We start from the raw sequence: 23,908 nt of genomic DNA on the forward strand, positions 1-23,908 counted from the left end.
TTGTGTTGGCCATTGAAGGATAAACTTTACGGATTATATTCAAACTGGTAAGTAGAGTGAATTTAGTGATTCCAAAGGAAATAAATAGTGTTTGGATTTATATGTGAATATTTGCAATAGTGATTGTGATATAAAGTGAAACTTATATAATAAGTTATTGTACAGTGAAAGTACAAGGTGTATGCTTGCTGGTGTTGCAAGTTGTTATATTGTGGATTTGATTTGATTTTTGGTGTTTTAACGCCACTTTTAAGCACCGCTTTTGGGCTATTTTGTGGCGGCCAGTTTTTATTGGTGGAGGAAGCCGGGGTGCCCGGAGAAAACCACTGACCTTCTATAGGAAAACTGACAATCCTAGTTAATTAAGATTGGAGTCGAGTGTACAACCTCAGTGTTGACTGGCTAGTGATTACAGTAATAACTACTTATACCACTCGGCCACCGAGGCCCCGTTATATTGTGGAAGGGGTAATTCCTCCTAGAAGTGTTTAAGTGAAAGTGCACTGTGTTTAATCTTTCCAGTTTGGAGAATATTCATTTCGTTCGGATGCATAGTGATAATTAGTGTGTGAGTTGAGCTGTGTTCATATAAATTCCTTGTGCATTGAAGGATTTGTACAAGTGTCATTGTGTCATTGTGTTATTGTGGTTAATTGAACATTCACAAGGTGATACTACAAATTGGTGGATATTGTTAATAGATGTTGTATATATGTGTTATTGTGTTCATACGTTTTTTGTGATACTTACCTGATGCATGTTGCATAGTAATCTGTTGGTGACATTGTTTAATAAAGGGCATGATGCATGTTGCATAGTGATCCATTAGTGACATTTAATAATTAGGCCTGATACTTGTTGCATAGTGATTGCATATTGACATTGTGTATATACATTCTATTATGAAACATTGTGTTTATGCATTGTTTGTGTAAGACGATTTTTACTCTGTTGGTTTTATTGACCTGCATCAGTTACACTACATGTCCCTATGACCCAACTACCTGTTAATAATTGCTAGTAAATTAAATCAAATCCTGACAATATGCAACGGTACATCATTACTATATGTGTAGATACACTCTGAAATTAATAACTTTGTTTCTTGAAACTGTTTGAGCAGTTGAGTGGACAAATCATGTATCCCTTTATCAGATAGAAGTAAATTGTTAATCTTAATAACATTAACGTTTTTTCTTCAACAAGGAATGATAGAATGTGAACAAAGACTCCCCTAGTTTGGTTACCGGGTATTTTCTAGTATTTCAGTGTTCTCTCTTGGAAATTTCATATGGCATTTCTATTTAGGAGTGTATATATCATCTACATGCATGACATTTAGGGAAACAGATATTTTAATTCAATGTAATCATACCGAATATATTTTGTACATGTATCATTTATCTCTGACCTTAAAAAAATATTTTTTTCATAAATCTCATTGCTCTCATTTTCAATTTCATTCCACAATTAAAGAACCTTTGTGAGCACGCTCACATTCCCCACGCCCCCACATTGACACTTAGCAAACAAAATCTCACGAGATGCCTAAGTGTCACATACTCATAACTCTGTGGATATGCACATTTACATAGTATGTCCTTATTATCTACAAAGTTTCATGAAATTCTGTTGTGTGGTTTCAGAGGAGTTGCGGTGACAAACCGTTGCAGTAGTATATTGAGGCCAATAAGTTCAAAGGGGCATAACTCCTTGAAAAAAATTGAATCATAATTTCCTGTCGATATGCATATCTACATAGTATGTCCTTATTATCTACAAAGTTTCATGACATTCTGTTGTGTGGTTTCAGAGGAGTTGCGATGATAAGAACAGGACTGACGGAATAACAGACGGACAGACGGACTGACGGGTCAAAAATATTATACCCGACGCAAAATTTGCGTGGGGTACAGGCATTTTTGTCAAAGTAAACATGGTGAATATATGCAAATTAAAATATACCAAAATTCTTTAAAAAGAAAAAAAAAACACTACAAAGAAAAAGTAACAAATGGACTCCCAAGATGTCAACTGCAACTGCAAAAATGCATAATGCTGATTGTTTACAATGCAACTGTACAAAAAACCATGATGCAGATGAACCTTATATTCATGAACATAGATCATTGTTCAAATGTACAAAAATGATGATGCTAATATAAATAGCATTACTTACTGCACAAGTACTTACACATGAAGTTGGTGTACAATGACCATTGTTAAAAAGCTATGTCATTTTTGTCTATTAAAAGAATAGGGATAAATTTTAAAAATGCATTTTGGTATGTTTTTCATTGCGAGGAATTTCACTTTTCACACACATTCATATGAATTATAATCAAATATGAAGTACATTTGTTATTATATTTATATTGTAAAATTTTATAACTATGATTTCCTGTTTAAAAGTGTACAGTATTAAATTGAGACATAAAAAAAAATTCCATGTACATTATTGTATTACCTTATTTCAAAATGATTTTAACAGAAAACGTCAACAATAACACATGTTACGTATACATGTGTGGTGAGTACTTAATAGATATAATTTTAAAAGACCCTCCAATTAAAAAGATAAATGTGCATGTACATGTTCATAGTACACATGTATCAGATGTAAATAGTTAACTTGAAAAGCTGTGTATAAACATGTTGAGTTCAACAGACATTTATAACACAAGGTAGCACTACAGTTATTTAAAACTTATTAATATTTAGACTCATTAAAACATATTTTGTTTTTAAATTATCTTGAACTGTCATTTGACTTGCATGTACATGTACTTGCACAAATGTATGTTATACAATCACACATATTGTTAAGTTTTGTCTTAACATTCTGTAAATTTTTAACATACATACATGTATATGGCATGTTTAGTCCATTAAATCAATGTTGAGAAAATCCCAATTTATCCATTAATTATCAGTGGAAAATACGGAACTACAAACATATGTAAACCATAAGGGAACATTGTAATGGTTATTGCAGTATGATGAAAATAAACAACACTTTTTAAATGAAAACATAATAAATCTCAAGTTTTGTACACCCACCCTCCAAAATTCAAAGAATTAAAAAAAAGTATTTCATAAATAAAAACACAAGTAAAATTGTTTTGAAAGATTTCCCCTTTTGGATTTGACATAAGTGATATGTCAATGTATCACATGAATGGTAAGTAATACAGACCTAAGGTACATGTATTTGAGGTCCTGGGTTCATAAAAATAAATTTGAGGTCAAGGTCAAAGGTCAAGGTCATATTCTAAATTTTGACTTTTCATCGTTCCGATATCTCCTCCGTAACCGTAAAAGAAAGCGACACATTTATTTAACTAAATTGCTCGTTATATCCTAAGGATGATTTGTCAATTTTAACCGAATCAATTCGTAGACTCCTTATGACAGTTATTTCCCCTTTTGAATTTGACATAAGTGATATGTCAATGTATCACATGAATGGTAAGTAATACAGACCTACGGTATGTGTATTTGAGGTCCTGGGTTCATAAAAAAAAAAATTGAGGTCAAGGTCAAAGGTCAAGGTCATGTTCTAAATTTTGACTTTTCATTGTTCCGAGATCTCGTCTGACAGTCTTAGAGATATATTTAAAAGAACAGTGCAAAACGTTTGCCTCATTGTGATGAAGATATGATACATTTGGTCTGAAACAATCCAATGACATCTTATAGGAGTTATTGTCCCTGAAATGATTCAATTTAAGGGAAATTGAATATTTCTCCAACTTGGTACATGATAAAGCCATAGGGTCTTTTGCAAACTATTGGTTGACATATGACCTTGAAAAATATCAACCGGAAGTGACCTTGAGTAAACCGGAAGTAGCCATTTTTGCACTTATTTCATGGAAAAGTACCAGACACTATATGTTTTTTAAAATATGCATACATAAACCTATCATTTGAGACCGGAAGTGACCTTCACTAAACCGGAAGTAACTTATATTTCCATTATTACAGGGAAAAATATATAGAAACCATATACTTTTGGAATCAGTGTAAATAAAGTTATCATTTGAGACCGGAAGTGATATTTTTAAAACCGGAAGTTGACAATTATTTCCATTATTTCAGGCAAAAATAAATCAGTATGAGGAGACCTATGTTTGGACGCCAATAGTAACTTTGAGTAAATCGAAAGTAGCTTCTCATCAATACTTTAGAAAATTGATGTGGAAAGACCTTCAATTGTTCTCTGAACAATTGGTTTTTAATTGCATCATTAAATTATTTCCTTCGCAGTTTCATGACAAAATGTATACATCATAAGAAAGGATTACTATTTACACTACTCAAAAAGTAACATTTGTAGAATACATCTTTCATAATTGATAGAGGATTGCTGCTCACAAGGAAGCTATTAAACCAAGAGTTCCAAATGGGAAAGTTGAAGTCATTCCTTCGTAAATTTTACGGACGCCATCACGAGTTGGTTGACCGTTATGAAATAACCGTTTCACAGATGATATCGGATATGTTCCTAATTTCGTCGTAACTACAATACCCTCCCTTTTCACGAATGTGACTTACCGAATTAGACTAATTACCGGATTTGTAATAACATAAGCAACACGACGAGTGCCACATGTGGAGCAGGATCTGCTTACCCTTCCGGAGCACCTGAGATCACCCGCAGTTTTTGGTGGGGTTCGTGTTGCTTAGTCTTTTGTTTTCTATGTTGTGTCATCTGTACTATTATTTGTCTTTTTGTCTTTTTATTTTTGGCCATGGCGTTTTTAGTTTGTTTTCGATCTATGAGTTTGACTGTCCCTCTGGTATCTTTCGTCCCTCTTTCATCAAAATATTAAAATAATTAGGTACACACACGTTACACTGATGCATTTTACAGTGTAATTAATCAAAATTTGACTGCTGTTTAGCACTAACTGCTGAAATGCACCATGCCATAAATCATTCAGTTAATCTTTCTTCCAAATTTTATCACAGTGAAATTGACAATTTGAGCCATAACTTGTAACAACTCAAGATGGAACTAAATTTCCAGTATTAAAGATTTCATAAAAATACAGATAATTCATAAATTCCTACACGTAAAAGTCAAATGAATTGATCTAAAACTTTCCAACACTTCCTTCAAATTTAGTTTCATATACATTTTAATTTTCTAACAATAATGCAATATCAGACTTAGCTACTTGTGCTGCCTTTTGTTTCAACATTATCCAGTCAAAAGTGTAATCGTACTGATAGTTCAGTGTACGGAATAGAATGCGGAAAAGTTGTCGTAAGTACATATAATATGGAGCCTCTTCAAATCTCAATCCTCTACAATAGTTCAGGTACATATCAAATTCAGCTGGAAAACCTTTGCAAAGTGGCGTTGACATCTTTTTCTCACTAATTTTCTCATATTTTTGCTTTTTGGTATTAGCTTTCAAACCTTGCCACGGTAGACTGCCTCTGTTGAAATACATCAAAACATAGCCAAGCGACTCCATATCATCACGACGACTCTGCTCTATACCAAGATGTACATTGATGCTGGCATACCTGGCAGTTCCAGTTAAATTCTTATCTTCCCTATATGCAATGTGGGTTCTTGTGCGACTATCTCGGTACTTTTTGGCTAGCCCAAAGTCGACCAAGAAAACTTTGTTGCAGTGACGACCGATTCCCATCAAGAAATTATCAGGTTTAATGTCTCTATGACTGAAATTTTTATTGTCGACATACTCTATACGTCCTATCATTTGATCTGCAAGCATTAAAACGGTTTTCATAGTGAATCTGCGTGAACAGAAGTTGAACAGATCTTCTAAACTTGGCCCTAACAAGTCCATAACAAGGATATTGTATTCTTTCTCTTGACCATACCAGCGTATATGAGGAATACCCACTCCACCTTGAAGAATTGTATAAAGTTTACTTTCATAAAGCAGTTGTGGGTGTCTAGCTTTAACAGATTCCAATTTAACTGCTACTTCTTCTCCATTTGCATTTTGATTTATGTGCATTGTGTAGTTTATATATTTTGCATTGTGAATTCATTTAAGGGTGTGTTAATTGGTTTAAGTAGGACAACTGGTTGTGGTACAATTTTCAGTTAAGCACTTGAAATCCCGATTTATTCAGGTACGGATCCATTGATCGCCCGTTACACGTTACAAATTTGGTGGCAAGCGGTGGGATTTCATGTGTTTATTTCGTTACTGTAAATACATATATGATTGATCCAGTTGTGAAAATTTCATAGATAATTGTTATTTTTCTTTTTGTAGTTAAAATAGAGATCGAGTTAAAAGAAATATTGCAAGTTAAAGTAAAGATAAAGTTGAAGGAAAATTGCATAAGGTAAGTACTGTTCTATGATATAAAATGGCTCAAAATCAGTTTGATTCAGATATTGAACAGTTAAACAATGTAATTGAAAGATTAGAAAGCAGTTTAAAACACAGCTGTATGCATTAAACGCCTAAAAGTGATAAAATTGAGTCTACTACTTCGCAAAGTGAAAAAGATTCAGGAGTAGTAAGTGGTGTTGATATGAGTAGTGAGGAGAATGTTTTAACAAGAGATACAGTAGTGTTTAGGACTGAAAAACCGAAAGTTCGTTTTGTTGACAGTTTGCCGGGCAAAAGTGATAGTTTTTCCGAAAAGGATATTTTGCCTCTGAGTTTAAGTAGACAAATTGTAAATGGTGACAATAATTGTGCCGGAAAGGGTGAACGTAATGTAAATACTGACAAACAGTGTCGAAAAAGTGAACTTCATAATCAAGGTGTTAAGTGCAAACCGGCAACAAACGATGGGATAAATTCATGGATAGACTACAAGTCTCATTTTGATATGGTTGCATTAGTTAACAAATGGACCGAAAACCAGAAGGGTCTTTATCTAGCAGTTTCACTTCGGGGCCAAGCGCAAACAGTGTTAGGCGATCTACCAACAGATGTGCGAAGCAATTTTGTGACACTTGTTAATGCACTTGAGGAGCGTTTTGCTCCGTCCAGTCAAACAGAGATGTACAGGCATCCGGAACTTTGCCTGAAATGGGACAAGCAGTAAGGAGACTTTCTAACCTTACATACCCAACAGCTCCGCGTGAAGTGCGCGAAACATTAGCAAAAAATCAATTAATTTCGGTCTACAAATCAAAGTGAAAACAATTACACTACTGATATTAATTCTCGTGCAGACCCGTGTGCTAAGGAGAAAATAGAGATGTCAATGAAATCAATGGAAGGAATGATAAAAGACTTGCAAAGTGAATTAGAAAAAATTAAAAGTACAGGGAATAGTTTTGACAAAAGGAGATGGGCAACGAACAATAAGCGAAATAAAAAGTGTTTAAGTTGTGGTAAATTAGGACACTTTCGAGTGGAATGTTGAAATCCGCCGCGAAGGAATATCACTGCGAGACAAAATGCAGGAAAAGAACAAAATGGAAGAAGCGATACAACTAGAAGATAACTTACAAACAGAAATCAAAATCATAATGCCAAATCAAGGGTCTCAATCGTTGAAGACGCCGGCATGTATGTTGATACAATTCTAAACAAACGATCTTGTAAGTTTCTTGTTGATACAGGAGCAACTTTATCTATTGTATCCTTTAAACTTTATGAAAGTTTGCCAAAACATAGTAAGATTGAACTCTACGAAACAACCCAAAACATAACATCAGCCAATGGTGGTCCTTTGGCATTGTACGGTAAAGAATATTTTAGCATTCAAATTGGAAATGAGACATTCAAGTTGGAAGCACTTGTAGCGGATGTTAAAGCCGAAGGAATACTTGGACTAGATTTTCTTAAGGCAAACAAATGCGTATTGGATGTTGTGACTGAAAAGCTTTTTCTCGGAGAATCTGAGATACAATCAATATTTGAGGGACCCTTAGGATGCTATCGGGTTGTGTCATCAGAAACAGTTAGTATTCCTCCATCCTCAGAAGTTGTTGTAAACGGAACGGTCTGTTTTCTTGGTGGATATGCTCTGAATAGCTTTGAGGGTGTCATTAAACCAACGGAAAACAATGAGAAAAATGATGAACCCTTGATAGCAAGAACTTTAGAAAAAGTTCATGAATGTGTTCCTGTTAGGTTGCTGAATATGAAACAAGATTCGCATGTTGTTTACCAGGGTTCAACAATTGGACAAGTACATACGATTGACTCTGTTTGTGAGGACACACATACAGATTTGAATGGCAACCAATCATTGGAACTTCGGTCGGATCTGAAAGCTTTATATGAGAAAGCTTGTGAAAATTTAGATGAACCACAAAGTGATCAGTTAAAAGTACTTATAAGCAAATATGAAGGTTTATTTGCTGAATCTGATAAGGACTTAGGCCAAACTTATCTTGTGAAAGATAGAATCAATACTGTGAATGCGCAACCAGTCAAAGAGCTCCGGTGCATTTACGACAAGAAGGGGTTAAGAATATTGACGATATGTTAGAAAAAGGAGTTATCGAACCATCTAGTAGACCTTGGGCATCAGGTGTTGTTTTAGTGAAGAAAAAGGACAAATCTTATCGCTTCTGTGTTGATTACCGCAAATTGAAGAAGATGACGATAAAAGATGCTATCCTTTTCCTCGTATTGACGTTTCCCTGGAACAACTTGCTGGCAGTGCCTGGTTCTCAACCTTGGACTTATGTTCAGGTTACTGGCAAGTGGAAATGCATCCTGATAATAGTTACAAAACAGCTTTCGCTACAAGATGAGGCTTGTTTCAATTCAGAGTTATGCCGTTTGGTCTATGCTGTGCATCCAGTACATTTGAAAGATTGATGGAAACGGTTCTTGCTGGGTTGCAATGGGACATCTGTTTAGTTTACTTAGACGATGTTATCGTAGCTGGAAAAACATGATGACAAAACATCAGGACATTTAGGCACAAGGAAAACATTAGAAAAAAATACGACATAGCTTTTACTGGACGTGATTGCAATCAGATGTAAGATTGTACATCAGGGGGTATGATTTTTACTCTAGAAAGAAACGGCCCATTCCAACCAAAAGAGCACCGATAGGAATAGTACAAAGCAGTTTTCCAATGGAGAGAATAGCGACAGACATACTTGGAGAATTACCCAAAACAAGGAAACAAATATATCCTCGTTGTGTCAGACTATTTCTCAAAAGAGAGTTTTCCGATGCCAAATATGAAGGCTGAAACGGTTGTAAAACTGATGGTAGAAGAAGTAATAACAAGGTTTGGAATGCCAGCATACATTCAGTCCGATCAGGGACGACAGTACGAAATCAACTTGTTCTATGAAATGTGCAGAGTTTTAAACATAAAGAAAACAAGAACAACGCCATATCACCCCCAATCCGACGGGATGGTGGAGAAATTCAATGAAACACTTGCGAAAATGCTGAGTGCATATGTGAATGACAATCATGATGACTGGGACGAATATCTACCTTATGTCATGATGGCATATCGCATTGCCGAACATGAGACAACAGGTTATACTTCAAGCTGTCGTGGCAAACATTTGAAAAGGATGACGAAGTGTATGTTTATTTTCCTGTGAGAAAAAGTGGATGATCACCAAAGTTTACTTCATTTTGGAGAGGTCCATTTAAGATAATAGATCGGTGTACAGAAGTTACATACAGAGTCAACTGTGCTTATAATGGAAAAGAGCAGGTTATTCATGTTGATAGGATCCACAAGAAGAATATGCAAAGGCTCCGAGACGAAGCGATAGAAAGACAGAACGTGCAGGAACGAGAACCTGTTAACGATGTATGTAGTACGGAAGGTTGGGGGGAACCTGCAAAACGAAGAACAGATTGTGACAAATGACTCAGGAACAAAGTGTTTGGAAAAAAGTAGTCATGAGCCTGAAAAGAGAAGGCGTTGTAAACCTGTATGGATGAAGGATTACTGTGTTGAATAGGCGTTCAGGTGTATCTTACGTGTATATAAAATTTTGTTTTTCATGATGTACATAAAATTGTATATAATTGGTGTTTTTTTATAGTTTATTCTGAAGATTAATATTGTGTTCTTAAATCTGTATTTTCAGAAGGGCATCATGCCAAATACCAAGAAAACACCGAGGAAGGTTGTTTTTACACAAGATGAAAAATTTCAATGTCCATTCTGTCCTCTTGAATTTGGAAATAAGAAAGATAGAAACCGCCATTTATTGGATTCGATGCTCTTTTGTGAGTTATGCTTTTATAACACAAACAAGAGAACAAATCTGAACAGGCACTTTAAGAAGGTTCATTGCAGTACGGATGATAAAGATGAATCTGAGGACACTGAAGCAGAAGTGGAGAGTGATATTGTTGATAGGACAACCAAAAAGCAAAAGCCAATAACAAAATCAATCTCTGGGGATAAAAGTATAAACGAACACAACAATAAGAAATCTGTATCTTCAGGTGAGCCATCAGTTCAAAACGTTAACACAAACAAGACAAACATAATCACAGAACCTGAAGAGGGAGAAGTTTTAGAAGATGCAGTGAAGTTGGACAACTCGGAGAGTGTGGTGTGTTTACAGATTATGACGACATCTCCAGTGATGATGATGATGATGATGATGATGATGATGATGATGATGATGATGATGATGATGATGATGATGATGATGATGATGATGATGATGATGATGATGGAGGATGGAGGATGGATGATGGATGATGGATGATGATGAATTAACTTATTGTTAGTCAGCCAAAGAAGCCTGTGCAAGAAATAAATGAGAGTGTGAATAAAGGAAGAATTTTCAGGAAAAAAACGGATCCCTTGCCTATAATTGCACCAAAAAAAAAAAGGAAAACAACTACAGTACAGGATCTCAAAAAAAACTGATAAAGACAATGCCTGGGATAACCAGTATGAATACAGCGACCGTGGAATTGTATAAAATGCCTCACAGATGTCAATGTAATTGTAATTTGGATAATATGAAGACTGCATATGTGAAGACAATTACAAAGTATTGGAAAGATGGCAAGCAAGTGAAGGTTGTTGAAAAAAAGGTTCCTAGGTGAATAACGAACAATTTGTGATGTCATGGACTAGTTTAATTTGACTTTGTTTAATTGTATGATTGTGTTGCTACTTTGTGTTTATTTTAATTCAGTCGAAAGAGATGACTGAAAATAAATCGTATAATTCTGCCATGTTTTTGTGTTTTAATCACATTGTGTCCTTCGGATAGGGACGTTAAATCCGAGGTCCCATGTACAGGAAAATACCACAACCTGTGCATGTAAAAGACCCCTCCTGCAGAGTAGGCCTTGTTGCCGCTGCAGAGGCTAAATTATTTCAAACCTATTTTTGCAATATATTTCCCAGTGGTAATCAAAAGTCTGATATGCTTTTGCATCTGGAAATTAGGTCTAAACATTTATTGAAAATTGTGTGTAGTACTAGTACTGGTTGTATCAATGGATAGTGAAGAATTTACATCATGCGGGACGCATGATTTTTGAGGCGTTGGTAGTGTAACGGAAATTGGTCTAAGTTCACTAATTTTGCTGTAAAATACCAGTTGTCCTTTTTATTGATTGTGTTTCTATATGTATATAAGTTTCTCCATGATTGGAACACCATCTGTCACTTAAAAACACCCATACAGTTGGTTTGTGCTTGATTTTAAGTTACCACCCCATTTAAGTATAATGGACTGATCCAGACGATAGTATATAAATCAGCTCAAAACAGTGAAACGCCGTCAGTTTTGTGTTGGCCATTGAAAGATAAACTTCACGGATTAAATTCAAACTGGTAAGTAGAGTGAATTTAGTGATTCCAAAGGATATACATAGTGTTTGGATTTATATGTGAATATTTGCAATAGTGATTGTGATATAAAGTGAAACTTATATAATAAGTTATTGTACAGTGAAAGTACAAGGTGTATGCTTGCTAGTGTTGCAAGTTGTTATATTGTGGAAGGGGGAATTCTTCCTAGAAGTGTATAAGTGAAAGTGCACTGTGTTTAATCTTTCCAGTTTGGAGAATATTCATTTCGTTTGGATTCATAGTGATAATTAGTGTGTGAGTTGAGCTGTGTTCATATAAATTTCTTGTGCATTGAAAGATTTGTGCAAGTGTTATTGTGTCATGGTGTCATTGTGTTATTGTGGTTAATTGAACATTCACAAGGTGAGATTACAAATTGGTGGATATTGTTAATAGATGTTGTATATATGTGTTATTGTGTTCATTCGTTTTGTGTGATACTTACCTGATGCATGTTGCATAGTAATCTGTTGGTGACATTGTTTAAAAAAGGCCTGATGCATGTTGCATAGTGATCCATTAGTGACATTGAATAATTAGGCCTGATACTTGTTGCATAGTGATTGCATAGTGACATTGTGTATATATATTCTGTTATGAAACATTGTGTTTATGCATTGTGAATGAGGTACTTCACCTTGCATTTTGATTTATGTGCATTGTGAATTCATTTAAGGGTGTGTTAATTGATTTAAATAGGACAACAGGTTGTGGTACAATTTTTAGTTAAGCACTTGAAATCCCGATTTATTCAGGTACGGATCCATTGATCGCTCGTTACACATTGCAATTCCTTTTTCTGCACCAATTTTGATTATAAGGATGTTCGCTCTTCAGATTCAAAATACCAAGCTTCTTAAAAGACTGTTATAAATTGATAGTATATAAATAACGGAAAAAATGACAGGTCAGTGTCCTTGTTTTTGAGATACTAGAAAACACCCGCGACATCGCGGATCCGTGACTAAATTAAAGTACCTACGCCTTATTTTAAGCCTGGAATTTTAGTATTCGTATTCAGTCTTCTGATAAAAGTCGTGCTGATTATAAGGTGCATAGTTTTCTCTGCTATCAAAATCTTTCTGTTTGAACCCGTCTTGATTTTCTTATTACAACCGGAAAATTCATGTGACAAAGATTGAATTTAGTAGTGTTAAATAATTCCTGTATAATGACGAAGTTCACGACCTCGTTATTTAAGTATTATAGATTTCGCGGGCAGTATGTCGACTGAGCAGCGCGAAAGCGTATAAGACACGGATCGATAACGGTCTCCGAATTTGGATATTTTCTCAAAAATTTGCGTTTTCTGTGGAAAAAAGATTGTTTCAAAGACAAATTTAGGAAGTACGAAAAACTACATTTATACGTCATATCACAAATATTTCCGACTTTGTATGGTTTCAGAGGAGTTGCGGCTGAATGAAATCGGTCTCTTCCTTTAGTAGTATAGATAATCAATTGAAAATTTTACGAGAAATGATTCTCTCTAGATTTTTCATACTTTTAACATTGACACCTTTTTTTCTATCAAAAACTATGAAAAAATAACGAGGATTTTATAAGATTGTGAAACATGGCTTTTAAAACTATATGTAATAAAATTATGAAAAGAAGAGTAGGGATTAGCCGGCAAATATTTTATTGGCACTTCATTGATAAAAGTAAAGAATATCTGGCAAAAATTCAAAAACAAGTAAACGGATACTGAGGGGAATGGAAATTAACAAACAATCTTGATGACAAGACAAAGGCGATGGTATTTAAAAAAAGCGGAATTAATTCAACTTTGCGCAGAATACAAATATTTAGAAATATTATTCAAGCCATCTGGAATTTTCACCAATGCTGTAAATCTCCTTATTAGAAATACATTAAAATCATTGTTTTGTATAACGAAAATGGTGATAAGACAGAAGTTTTTTCATTGTATAAAATTTTCTTATTTTTGTGTTAGTCCAATCATGCTTTATTTCTATTTTTTACTAAATATTGTAAAGAACAACAACATATTGAATCAGAATATTTGTCAATATAATAAATAAAACTTTTAATCTACTTTGCAAAAAATCTACACGGAGTTAATTCAAAAGCTGTTAATAAAGCTGTATTATCGGAATTATAAATGTTCCCCGTTTGTATACAGGCTCCAAGGTGTCTTCTATGGGATTCTTGATGCATAACTAAAACGCAAGTTAGTCTTTACTGTATGATGTTAATAAAAGTTGATCATCAGTTACATGAACGATTCGCTTCAAATATTTAATTATCATTACTATCAAATTTGTGAATTTTTCTGATGTTTGGGAAAATGAAAATACTAGTTTCTAAAAAACAAAATAAAAAACAAAACAAACAAATACGATTGCTTTCTGCATTAATAAAGAAGCCTAATAAAATTAAAATTTTTTTTTGTGGAAAAAATGTCTTTTTCACGATGAGAATGGAAATTAGTAAAGAACTTACAAAAAGATAGAATTACATGATGTACATACACCGATTGCCACTGCACGTAAAGTAACTAACAAGCACTCAAGGACAGGCACATAAAGAATGCGGGGTCAAACTTGTTTGTGGGCCCTCAACCCTCCCCTAACTTCGGTTAGTGGTGTTACAGCACATCAGAGCGATGCAAAGCAGAAAAACATCCACTAAAAGAGGGACGAAAGATACCAGAGGGACAGTCAAACTCATAGATCGAAAACTAACTGACAACGCCATGGCCAAAAATAAAAAGACAAACAGACAAATAATAGTACAGATGACACAACATAGAAAACAAAAGACTAAGCAATAGGAACCCCACCAAAAATTGGGGGTGATCTCAGGTGCTTCGGAAGGGTAAGCAGATCCTGCTCCACATGTGGCACCCGTCATGTTGCTTATGTTATTACAAATCCGGTAAATAGTCTAATACGGTAAGTCACATTCGTGAAAAGGGAGGGTATTGTAGTTACGACATAAGGAACATATCCGATATCATCTGTGAAACGGTTATTCCATAACGGTCAACCAAACAGTCCGGTCGTGGCAGGGTATTTATACATCCCTTATAACAAAAAAGACATTAAGTACAGAACTGAGAGAAATCGCAGTTACTGACAGCTAGTTCAAAGCCAATAACAACTAATAACAAAATCATGTATCTAAGACTAAAATATTAATCAGTACACATCCAATATCCAATGGATTTACTGCAAAGACGTCATTAACAGTCAGAGAAAAACATGATATTGTACAATGTCAAAATAGTTATTGACATATTGCAGTAGTGTGAAAGTGCATATTTGTATAACAATAATATTTAGAATGGTTTTGATTTACTGATAACAAAATCAATATTAATACCAATAAAAACAATATTCAAAGATTTAATAACAGTGTTGAATTGGTAACCTTATAGAATAAGTTTATTTAAAGGATTGATGTGCTATTCCGTTTGAAATAAGTTTTCTACAGGTACAGCCAAACTTGCAAACCAAATCTTTGTTTCTATGGAAGAATTTAGTAAAGATTTTAAGTAATTTGTGGTAACGAGATCCCTGACTTGATAATTTACCAGTAATACATATATTACGCTCACTGAAATCCAAAACGTCACTACAGAAACGTAAATAGCGAACTAAAATTGAGAATGGAAATGGGGAATGTGTCAAAGAGACAACAACCCGGCCATAGAACAGACAACAGCAGAAGGTCACCAACAGGTCTTCAATGCAGCGAGAAATTACCGCACCCGGAGGCGTCCTTCAGCTGGCCCCTAAACAAATATATATACTAGTTCAGTGATAATAAACGCCATACTAAACTCCAAATTGTACACAAGAAACTAAAATTAAAAATAATACAAGACTAACAAAGGCTAGAGGCTCCTGACTTGGGACAGGCGCAAAAATGCGGCGGGGTTAAACATGTTTATGAGATCTCAACCCTCCCCCTATACCTCTAGCCAATGTAGAAAAGTAAACGCATAACAATACGCACATTAAAATTCAGTTCAAGAGAAGTCCGAGTCTGATGTCAGAAGATGTAACCAAAGAAAATAAACAAAATGACAATAATACATAAATAACAACAGATTACTAGCAGTTAACTGACATGCCAGCTCCAGACTTCAATTAAACTGATTGAAAGATTATGTCTTCATCATATGAATATCAGGCACAATCCTTCCCGTTAGGGGTTTAGTATCATACCATCATAACATATATGAGAAGAACATAACCCGTGTCATGCCAACAACTGGTTTTTAAATAATTGTGTTTAGTGCCGATGCAAAGAACTAGTTGGAACATAATGGATAAGGGCTAAAATAACCTCTTGCAAAAGACAACCGTAAGAATCCTTCTAGGAGTCGTTACAATTGTACCTTACTGAATTGAAGAGAACTCAGCACTTCTCCTTCACTGGGCATTTAACGACCCCATTCCGACCGGACGTTGCTACGCATTTATACATCCCACACAGAATACGGATGCAAATTGTAGGGAAGTCGTACCCCTCAAACGAAGAGACTTGAACCTATTCATATAATCGAGGGTACCATCGGAAATGGGTATCTTCTGCCTTGATCAGTGCTCTCGTTTTTAAAATGGTGTCTATGGTTAATACGGGTGTGATATTAAAAAAGCAATTTTATGTTCTCTATGTATTGTATTACTAATTTACACTGGAAATAATTCAGTGTCAAAACACTCTGATAAAATTTTACGTCCCTTAATGGACCTAACACCCTCTGATAGAATGTTACGTCCATTGATGGACCAGACACCCTCTGATAGAATATTACGTCCCTTGATGGACCAGACACCCTCTGATAGAATGTTACGTCCCTTCATGAACCAGACACCCTCTGATAGAATGTTACGTCTCGTCATGAACCAGACACCCTCTGATAGAATGTTACGTCCCTTCATGAACCAGACACCCTCTGATAGAATGTTACGTCTCGTCATGAACCAGACACACTCTAATAGAATGTTACATCCCTTTATGGACCTGACACCCTCTGATAGAATTTTACGTCCCTTGATTGACCAGACACCCTCTGATAGAATGTTAGGTCCCTTTATGGACCAGACATCCTCTGATAGAATGTTACGTCCCTTTATGGACCAGACACCCTCTGATAGAATTTTACATCCCTTTATGGACCAGACACCCTCTGATAGAATATTACGTCCCTTGATGGACCTGACACCCTCTGATAGAATGTTACGTCCCTTCATGGACCAGACACCCTCTGATAGAATGTTACGTCCCTTTATGGACAAAACTACCTCTGATGGAATGTAACGTCCCTTCTGATAGAATGTTACGTCCTTTAATAGACCACCCTCCCTTATGATAGAATGTTACGTCCCTTAATAGACCACCCTCCCTTATGATAGAATGTTACGTCTCTTTATGGACCAGACATCCTCTGATAGAATGTTACGTCTCGTCATGAACCAGACACCCTCTGATAGAATGTTACGTCTCTTTATGGACCAGACACCCTCTGATAGAATGTTACGTCCCTTTATGGACCAGACACCCTCTGATAGAATGTTACGTCTCGTCATGAACCAGACACCCTCTGATAGAATGTTACGTCCCTTTATGGACCAGACACCCTCTGATAGAATATTACGTCCCTTGATGGACCAGACTTCCTCTGATAGAATGTTACGTCTCGTCATGAACCAGACACACTCTAATAGAATGTTACATCCCTTTATGGACCAGACACCCTCTGATAGAATATTACGTCCCTTGATGGACCAGACTTCCTCTGATAGAATGTTACGTCTCGTCATGAACCAGACACACTCTAATAGAATGTTACATCCCTTTATGGACCTGACACCCTCTGATAGAATTTTACGTCCCTTGATTGACCAGACTCCCTCTGATAGAATGTTACGTCCCTTTATGGACCAAACACCCTCTGATAGAATGTTAGGCCCCTTTATGGACCAGACACCCTCTGATAGAATATAACGTCCCTTGATGGACCAGACACCCTCTGATAGAATGTTACGTCCCTTTATGGACCAGACACGCTCTGATAGAATGTTACGTCCCTTGATTGACCATACACCCTCTTTTACGTCCCTTGATGGACCAGACACCCTCTGATAGAATGTTACGTCCCCTTATGGACCTGACACCCTCTGATAGAATGTTACGTCTCGTCATGAACCAGACACCCTCTGATAGAATGTTACGTCCCTTTATGGACCCGACACCCTCTGATAGAATTTTACGTCCCTTGATTGACCGGACACTGTCTGATAGAATGTTACGTCCCTATATGGTCTAGCCTGTGAATATATACATTCTGCTTTCATTATTCCTATGAATTATGTTACACCGACCTTACTGGACTATATTTTTAATACCATAAAATTATCAAAACAAAATAGAAATATAATCGAGCTAAAGGTACATATGAACAAACTTATCTTTCTCTACATACAAGATGAAATAAACAACAGAAAAAGGGACACATACATTCATTATAGATCTTAATTTATTTACCTATCGTATTGTAATTAATACTTACATGATTCTCTTGATTGTAGAGAAGGATACTTGGTGCACCTCGAAGATACGTCAATTTCTAAATGTGTCAGACTCAAACCTTCAGTATAAATACCTTGATGATACTTTTTATTTAAGTTTTGAAATCCTGATGCTTCAATATGTAAAAAGTTAGTATAGTATTCTTCTAAAGAAAATTCAAATATATTAACTTTGAATCGGTCTATTGCTTTTTGTAATATATCACAACTGTAATTCCTGATGTGAATGCTCAAACTTTCATTTATTTTAAAAACGTTATCGTATTTAACATTATACAACTGTGGTAAAGGCCAAGGTTCTCCGATGGTAGAATTCGGGGCTCTTTTTATCCTAAAGTCTGGCGAAGTTTTAAACCGCACCTCATACCTTCCTTTCAAAAACGAAATAGATAAATTTTCTTTCCTTTTATAAAGCTGATATCGTGAATTCGACAGTAAATTTACTTTCCTTTTATGAAATTGATGCTGTGATTCTATCAAAGAAAACGATAAAAAGATTCCCAAATAACTGAAATACATGTCTACATGTAAAACAGGTGATGTCGAAGTAGTGTTTGAAAATAATGAAGAGTGCAGATAAGCAACATCTGTCACTAGAATATTTTTTTTTTTTTTTTTTTTTTTTTTTTTTTATATTTACATTTTATTATCGTTCTTATAATCAATATTTAAACTGACATTTCTGTGCGTATATGGGCGTAACGTCATTATTAGAAAGATCAAATACAAAAGTTAAGTCAACTGAATTATGAAAAACTTATTTTGTTATTGAACTTTGTATGGATCAAAACTGATAGATTTCTATTATGAATTTCAAGTCTTGGTTTGTAAAAATTTATAAAAAGGAAAATAATAAACATACGGTTACATGAATTGTGACAATTAAAAAAAAAACGAATTTAAGATTAACAATATGTGTGTATGAATCCGACCTGACTCTGAGTGCGAATAAGAATATTAAGACTGGAAAAATTCTGGTGTGATTTCAAAATTATTACTTATATTTTTTCATTAGCACAAATTTTGTACTTATATGTACGTTTTTGCAAAAAGGTTTCTAATTGTATGATATAGAACAATAAAGTGCATATAATCATATGTAGATTGTGTACAACCATTCACATCATCACTCATCATCTTTTTTTTTACATATTCAGTATATATGATGTATTGTATTATTTGCATGCATGCTTTGTAAATATTCTATTTTTATAAATTGTTCATGAGAGAAGACTTTATGAGTTTGATTTTAACTTATGTCGCATCCCTTTTGCATCTTAAGCAAATAAAATATGTTTAAAATAAACGTTTTTGCATGTCCAATAATAGCCGGAAGTCGGAGACGGTTATTTTTGTGCTCTGGGCCAATATCGATATTTGTCCATAAATACCCATGTATATTGAGCCCCCGAATTCAACTTCCGGAAAGCCTGTCAATCAAAAACAACAAACAAATATACGATAAATAGATTATTACATGGAATTTTCCATATTGGACCTGATATCAGCACTCGGGCTACATCCTCTGGCTTGATATGGGAGTCTCGGGCTACATCCTCTGGCTTGATATGGGAGTCTCGGGCTGATACCACGGCCAATGTGGAAATACCATGTAATAATCTATAATTGTAGTATTTATCAAATTTTCAGCTATTAAGCAATCATAAAACAAATTTTAACCGGCTTTAAGTTTCAGAAATGAATGCCTACAAAATGTTGAGCCTTAAGAACTTTACAATATTCTAAGTTTGTAAGAGAATGATAATCCCTTTCTTCATGATTAAGTACAGCGTTAGCGAGTTCTCAAAAAAAAAAAAAAAAAAAAAAGAAGACAAAAGGAAAACGTATATATCAGATGAATAAAATAAAAGATTTTTATGGTTTGAATGAATAATGCTTAATTTATATAAACATGTCCAACGTTTCATCCTTTCAAATGTTTAAAATATAATCAATCTACGAGTCTGTTTAGATTCTTACAATTTTTCTTTAGGTGTTTCTCTCTATACAAATCCTTGAATCGATGAAAATTATCAGAATACAAGAGCAAAAAATGGTTGTGAAAGTTTTAAAATTCTGATCGATTTAAGCCATTTCAATTGATATTTTATAGTGTGTCTTTTTATGTTGTAATGTCACACTACTGTTTCAGGTTAGGATGAAGGTTGGCGCCTGTTAAAACGTTTAAACCCGCTGCATTTGTATGCACCTGTCCTAAGTCAGGAGCCTGTTGTTCAGTGGTTGTCGTTTGTTGATGTGGCTCATATGTGTTTCTCGTTTTTCGTTTTATATATAGATTAGACCGTTGGTTTTCCTGTTTGAATTGTTTTACACTAGTCATTTAATAGCTTGCTGATCGGTGTGATCCAAGGCTCCGTGTTAAAATTTGCATACAAGCTATTTTTTACCTAGTCAATTTTTATATGTTATGAAAAATATGAAAATTCCAGGTGGCTTAAATAATATTCCTTAATATTGTATTGTTAAATATGTTGAATGGAGAATACTTCGTAAGTCTGTCTAATTCAATTTGTGTTTATGCAAATAAAATATGTGACAGTGTAAACTAGAACAGGTCTCATATAAAGACTACCTAGATAGCAACTTGATCATATCATAACAACATACACTTGATAGTTAACATATGCGACAATGAAATTAATTCTTGAATACAACCAATCAAGAGATCATTTGAGCCTTAAGAACTTTACAATATTCTAAGTTTGTAAGAGAATGATAATCCCTTTCTTCATGATAAGTACTCGCTAACGCTGTACTTAATCATGAAGAAAGGGATTATCATTCTCTTACATATACTAAACTATTGTGTTGATGTCTTTTCAAAATAAAAGCCTTTCTTAAAAGACAGACAGACAGACAGACAGACAGACAGACAGAATATTTTATTATAGTGTCACATACCAATATAAAACAATATCATACATCATAATATAAGTATAAAAATACAAATACAGATTTAAATCGAAGTTGAAATATCGGTAACCAGCCACAATTGACTTATGAGACACTTTCAATTACAAACTTATTCTAACATTCATTGAAAATGAATAAATGAATGAATAAAGCTTTTACAATAAAAGAACATACTATACACAATATTTTCTGTGATTAAACATAAAATACAAAGATTTTGCTAAAAAGGGTTGTATAGAGTAATGTGACATCAGAAAAAATAATTTGTCATCATGATTAAAATCGTTAAAAATTCGGGTTAATTGCACTTGCTTTCAAAAATAAACCATATCGCAGATCTGAATAAAATTCACAATGCATTAAAAAATGTTTTTCATCTTCTACACAATCAACTGTACAATATTTACATTTTCGGTCATTAAGAAGAGTTGTTGGCTTGGTGTAACGACCTGTCTCTATTGCTAAAGGTAGACACACAATACTAAATTTATATAAAATACGTCTACGTTGTCTATCATTTACATTTTTTTAGATATGAACTTGCGTAACTTGTTACCATTTGGTTCATTTCTATCTTGATACAATTTTTCAACCCATTCTTGTTTTTCAATTTCACATAATTTTGTTTTAATATCATAAATTTTATGTCTGTTGGAATATTGACTAGATACTAATATTGATTTTGTTATCAGTAAATTAAAAGCAAACTAAATATTATTGTTATATACATATACACATTCATGGATCTACAATATGTCGATAACTGTATCTTGGCATTGCATAAGGTCATGTTTTTCTCTGACTGTTTATGACGTCTTTACACTAAATCCATCGGATGTTGGATGTGTACGGATTGATAATTTAGTCTTAGATGCTTGATTTTTTTTATTAGTTGTTAGTGGCTTTGAACTAGCTGTCAGTAACTGCGAGTACTCTCAGATCTGTACTTAGTGTCTTTTTGTTGTTTGGATGTACAAGTACCCAGCCACGTATTTGTAGTATTTGTATGTTTATCCATCTGATGAGTTAAGCCTCTTTCAACTGCTTTTTATAGTTCGTTCTTATGTTGTACTGGTACACCACTGTCCCAGGTTAGGGGGAGGGTTGGGATCCCGCTAACATGTTTAACCCCGTCACATTCTGTATGTATGTGCCTGTCCCAAGTCAGGAGGTTGTAGTTTGTTTATGTGATACATATTTGTTATTCGTTCATTTTTTGTACATAAATTAGGCCGTTAGTTTTCTCGTTTAAATTGTTTTACATTGTCATTTCGGGGCCTTTTATAGCTGACTGTGCGATATGGGATTTGCTCATTGTTGAAGGCCGTACGGTGACCTATAGTTGTTAATTTCTGTGTCATTTGGTCTCTTGTGGAGAGTTGTCTCATTGGCAATCATACCACATCTTCTTTTTTATATCAATAATATCATTTATACCAAGTTTATGTGCTATTTCATAACATTTCTTGTCCCACGATCGAGAAATATTCATACCCCACATATGGACCTTGTGTGTTATTCTATAGTCATACGTATATCGCACTCTCAAAAATATACGGTACGTTTCTAAAAGTTCGGCTGAGTTCGTTGTTTTAAAACCCATATCACCTGAAACCGCTATATTCGAAGCATTTGATGAACATCCCATAAAGAGTCTTTATGCTTTGTTCTGAATCGTTTGAACTTCTCTCCAGCTGTCGTGTCCCCATAATCCGGCTCCATGTTATAGCACGGGTTCAATAAGAGTTTTATCAAGTTTTGTATAAACATCAAATGACATCCCTCCACATGATAAGAATTTAGTGTATACTGCAGAAAGCGCCCGGCTTGCGGATTTTGTTATCTCTCGGATCGTATATGTGTGCTCCATAAATTCGTTTATATGTAATCCTAAATATCTGTACGCATTGTCAAAGCTAATAGACATATCACCACATTTAAAATTAAAATTTGATCTCGGAGCCTTTTTGCTACGAAAATGTATAATTTTGCTTTTGGTCTCATTTAAAGTCATTCTCCATTTCATACACCAAGAATGAATACAGTTTAACACTCTGGTGCAATATCATCAACATATAGCAAAATTGAAACATTCATATTGGATGGAGAGTTGTCTCATTGGCACTCATACCACATCTTCTTATATCTATATCATCAATGTCAACACCAGCATTAAAAGCACGTATGTCTTCAGCTAGATCAATCACATAAATAGAAAATAATGAAGAAAGGGATTATCATTCTCTTAGTAAAGGTTAGACAATACTTGGTCATGTTTTATGAAGATTTAAAGCCCAAGGCGTAGCCGAGGGTTTTAAACGTTCATAAAACATGACCAAGTATTGTCTGACCAATTTAGAACATATTCACACCTTCGATTGACCTTACAAATTATCCTTTACCATTGTAATATTCAAACCTTAATAAGAATTCACTTGTTAACTTGGTTAATACAAGGAATGTATAACATAGGTAATGGTCATTTCAGTGGATTGAATGAAATAGCACTGACATAATTCTTTGAGGACAAAAAGGATAAATTGTTAAAACAATATATAAATATAAATTATGAAGTGGTAAGAAATGTTTCTTGATTGTGATTATGAATGTAAATCATGTAATATTTTAGCGAGGAA

At 34.5% G+C, this 23,908-nt stretch overlaps 1 protein-coding gene across 1 annotated transcript in view; it reads right to left on the minus strand.

The window, feature by feature from the left end:
- Positions 1 to 19,829, minus strand: part of LOC127702893 (beta-hexosaminidase subunit beta-like) — a 42,878-nt gene extending 23,049 nt beyond the window's left edge. The window contains exons 1-2 of the mRNA XM_052207199.1: positions 19,816 to 19,829; positions 18,413 to 18,705 (exon numbers count right to left, since the gene is read on the minus strand). Of these exons, the coding sequence (XP_052063159.1) occupies positions 18,413 to 18,705; positions 19,816 to 19,829 (307 nt within the window). The remainder of the gene's footprint in view (positions 1 to 18,412; positions 18,706 to 19,815) is intronic.
- Positions 19,830 to 23,908: the final 4,079 nt, after the last annotated feature.

This window comes from Mytilus californianus, unplaced genomic scaffold, assembly GCF_021869535.1.
Source record: "Mytilus californianus isolate M0D057914Y unplaced genomic scaffold, xbMytCali1.0.p SCAF_5, whole genome shotgun sequence".
Taxonomy (NCBI): Eukaryota; Metazoa; Mollusca; class Bivalvia; order Mytilida; family Mytilidae; genus Mytilus; species Mytilus californianus.